General features: G+C 44.0%; 1 protein-coding gene across 1 annotated transcript in view; it reads left to right on the plus strand.

Moving 5' to 3' along the window:
• Nucleotides 1-612: 612 nt before the first annotated feature.
• Nucleotides 613-2,448, plus strand: part of CPLX4 (complexin 4) — a 16,205-nt gene continuing 14,369 nt past the window's right edge. Inside the window, exon 1 of the mRNA XM_010716902.3 lies at nucleotides 613-1,086. Within this exon, the coding sequence (XP_010715204.1) occupies nucleotides 920-1,086 (167 nt within the window). The 5' untranslated portion in view covers nucleotides 613-919. The remainder of the gene's footprint in view (nucleotides 1,087-2,448) is intronic.

The following is a 2,448-nucleotide window of genomic DNA, read 5'->3' on the forward strand; positions in this document are numbered from 1 at the left end:
CCTTCATTTTTAAATAGTAACAGGGCTGCTTTAATTAGAAAGGCTCTAATGCAGATTAAGGCATTAGGCAGACTGGAATCCTCCCATCTCAGTGAAATCATGAGAGTGCTGAGAGAACCATTTAGATAATCAAGACTAGAGAATATTCCATTAAGCCATGTGCAGTCAGGCATAGAAAAGCAAACATTCAAAACCCCAAATCATGAACTTCTGAGACCTAGCAGGTGATGTTTTTCCCCAGATGATCTATGGTCTAGGTAGCAGATCCTGCAAACCTTCACCTGAATGGAGCCATAGGGTTAATGATGTGAGCAGAATTGGGAAAGATGAGGAGGCTGCACAGAGAATCCATGTGAAGGATGTGTTGTAGCTCAGATTAATTTCTCCTTCACTGAGAGTTAAGATCCAAACCAATAGGGATCGTGGGCAGCACCAGTCATGGTGAAGGATGGGGAAGAGTGAAATAAACCAGCACGAAGCAGGAGAATGTCGTTTGGTTTTGATCAGGATTTTATTTCAGATCCATTGTCTTCCTGGGAATGTCTCGGTCCTTGGGAAAGTGAGAGTTTTAAGATGGAAGAAGTCAAAGTGCAATTGCACACTCTTCTTTTTTCAACCATAATTAGCTTAAGGTATTAATATAAAAAGTAGGTAGCTGCATCTAATGATTTTTGTGTGTGTGTGTGTGTAATCTGAACCATCTGCCTCTAGATATTAAGGAGTTCACTCTTTAATCCAGATTATGGCTGACAAACTGGTTTTGGCATTCACGTTTCACTAGCACTGTGCCCCTGAGGAGCTGCTGTGGCTGTAGAAACTCTCCTGCTTGCGACTGTTGATTTTGGAAATTACTCTTTTGTTCGTTGGTTGGTTTTGGCTTTCCCGTGGTGGTTTGCTTGTAGCTCCTTTCTTCTTAAGGATGGCCTTCCTAATGAAAAGCATGCTGAGCAACCAGGTGAAGAATTTGGGGCTTGGAGGTGGAGGAGAAGAAAGCAAAGAAGAAAGCACTCCTTCCGACCCAGCAGCTGCTGCAGGAATGACCAGAGAGGAGTATGAGGAGTACCAAAAGCAAATGGTTGAGGAGAAGTGAGTACCAGTTCCCCTTATTAGCAGCGTGGGGCTGCGTCTCCGTGACCTTGGGCAGGTAGAGAGATCCCAAGAGAAAACCCAAACGTCAGCTCTCCCCTCCACCTCTGTTCTAAATAGGGCAATCTTTGCTAGAGGCTTTCCAAAACAGCAGCTCGCCAACTGCAGATGGTAAAACGCTGTGTTTGCCCTTTTCCCCTCATTCTCTGACTCTCCCTCTCTCCTCTGCTCCCTCTGCCCTCTCCTCAGCTGGATCCAACCTGAACAGAGGTTGTTCTATCTACCACATTTTCCCATAGGTGTGAGGATGGTTGTGGTGCAGGGATGAATTCTCGGGGGGCATGATTTGCTCTCCTACAACTCTGCAGAGTACACTGTGCAGAGTAAACTTCTCTTTATCCATGTTGATCATGGCAGGTGTAGAAAAAGCAATGCGTGCTGTGCCACAAGGATGATGTTGACCTAGAGGAAAGTTGTTAAATGGTTCCTTTTTTTTGCTGCATTTTTTGTTACTTTCTGTAAAATCAGCTTAAATCGAACAGCGCTTCACAACTGGTTAAATCCCACAAATGTTACTTCTTTTTCTGTATGAAAACGGGAGTAAATCAGAGGACTTTTAGCATGTGGGAGTTCAAATAGTGCATAATTATGGAGAAAACAATTGACTTTTAAATCTGAGATGCATCTGTTCTTCTAATGATCAATTACATAATGATTGTGTAAATCCTCTGTGTAAGATGATTATAGGTGAAAGGTTAATGACCGATGGAATCCGAGGTATCCAGGTCTGTATTTAGCAGCAGCCCTTTCTATCATATCACCTCAAACAGGTATCATTTGATCTGGAATAAAATACAGGATATTTTGCTTCACATTTTTGTCATCAGCAGGGCTCTCTGCTGAGGCTGGGGAGCAAACCAGGGTCACTGGGATGGGGAAAACTCTTGTAAAGAGTATTATTTGTACCAGAGTGGTGTGTCTTCACATACAGAAATGTGCTGAGGAGTCAGTGCAGGAGTGCTTCAGTTTGGAAGATGGGAATTACTTTCAGGAAGCAGTTTGCTGAGGACAGTCCAGGCTGAGGGGTTATGTAAGAGAGGTCAGAGAGGTGATGAGCTCCGCTGGAATCGTGGCCTTTGATACATGGATGTCCTGGCGTTGGCCAGGATTCTGTGCTTTGTTGGCCTTTTTATGTATTCATTTATTTCTATAATGCAACAAAACTCACCAGAAAGGCAGGGATTGCTGTTTCTTAGGATAACATGCAGTTCAGAGGAGCAAACAGGTGCTTTCTGCTGACAACCTCCAGCATTAAGGGCAAGGAGCCACCAGTTAGTGCTGCACACCTGCTCCTGGCTGTCA

Source organism: Meleagris gallopavo, chromosome 11 (assembly GCF_000146605.3).
Source record: "Meleagris gallopavo isolate NT-WF06-2002-E0010 breed Aviagen turkey brand Nicholas breeding stock chromosome 11, Turkey_5.1, whole genome shotgun sequence".
Classification (NCBI taxonomy): Eukaryota; Metazoa; Chordata; class Aves; order Galliformes; family Phasianidae; genus Meleagris; species Meleagris gallopavo.